Raw genomic sequence first — 1,081 nt, 5'->3', positions numbered from 1 at the left:
TGAATTGTTTTATTTTTTTGTTATGCTTTAATATTTAACACTTGAAAAATTTCAGATATTGTAGCCAATTAAATGTTAAATAGTAAAATTTAAACATTACTTATTTTTAAATAAATATTTTAATTGACCGTATGTGTAAATTAATATCATAAAAATTTTTAATTATCAACATTTTATATTAAATATTATAATTTATTTTAATATAATATTAATTAATATGTTAAAACGGAATATAGATATATATATTACTTATACTTATAAATTACCTATAAACAAGAAATTCGCCCATCTGGTGAATAGCATCTCGATAAGATTGTTGGAATGCACTTAGATCTCTTAGAGAAGTGCCCATTGCAGTTTCTGCAAACGCATTTGTGAATGTCACGATAATGTTACGATACACATATATTCTAAGAATATATATGTTTATGTGTAAAAAACATATTGAACAGTGTAATGTTATAGCAAAATTTTAATTAAAAAACTGCATTCTATTTTTTATTATTTGTTGATAGAAATAAAATTCCATGTAGTTATACGATACAATACCACATATTGCATTCAGCGCATGTTCACTAACAAACGATGTTAAATCTTTTACAACTGTGCCTCTCGTATGCTTTAAGGACTTTGTCATTTTTTCGCTCTCTTCAATCAAAATCTCAACAAACTGCTGCAATATATTAAAATGGAATGTGGGAGTTAACAACTTTCGTCGTGAGTGCCACTTGGCGCCTAAAACACAAACACAATGTATGTAATTGTGAAATAATGTTTTAAATTAAACAATACAATCATTCATACTTTTTAAATTAAAAATTAATTTATTATTAAGTTCCGAAATTATTATGTAAACCACAAATAAATAAGATGTAAAAGCGTAGAATGGAAACAACTTTAAGAGAGTAATCTTAAGCTGTTATAAAGAAATAATGTATCAAGTTGAATAAAAAATAAGTTTTATTATTATTAAGGAGAAATAATACAAAATATTACAACTCTTAATATAATTTGGTAGAAAAAAAAATTTTTGTAATTAAAAAGAAACTTGGAGTGGTAGGAGATCGGAAGAGCACACGTC

General features: G+C 24.6%; 1 protein-coding gene across 1 annotated transcript; it reads right to left on the bottom strand.

Moving 5' to 3' along the window:
• Positions 1–241: 241 nt before the first annotated feature.
• Positions 242–772, bottom strand: LOC105461523 (cytochrome P450 4C1-like; the record flags this gene model as incomplete). The annotated part of the gene is made up of 2 exons (XM_011708026.1): positions 242–360; positions 550–772. Coding segments are annotated over 2 exons (321 nt in total), but the record flags the coding sequence as incomplete, so codon positions are not given.
• Between the last annotated feature and the right edge of the window lie 309 nt (positions 773–1,081).

The sequence above is a fragment of the Wasmannia auropunctata genome, unplaced genomic scaffold, assembly GCF_000956235.1.
Source record: "Wasmannia auropunctata unplaced genomic scaffold, wasmannia.A_1.0 LD285714.1, whole genome shotgun sequence".
Lineage (NCBI taxonomy): Eukaryota > Metazoa > Arthropoda > Insecta > Hymenoptera > Formicidae > Wasmannia > Wasmannia auropunctata.
The sequence above is the reverse complement of the archived record's forward strand: the minus strand, read 5'-3'. Positions and strand labels throughout refer to the sequence as shown.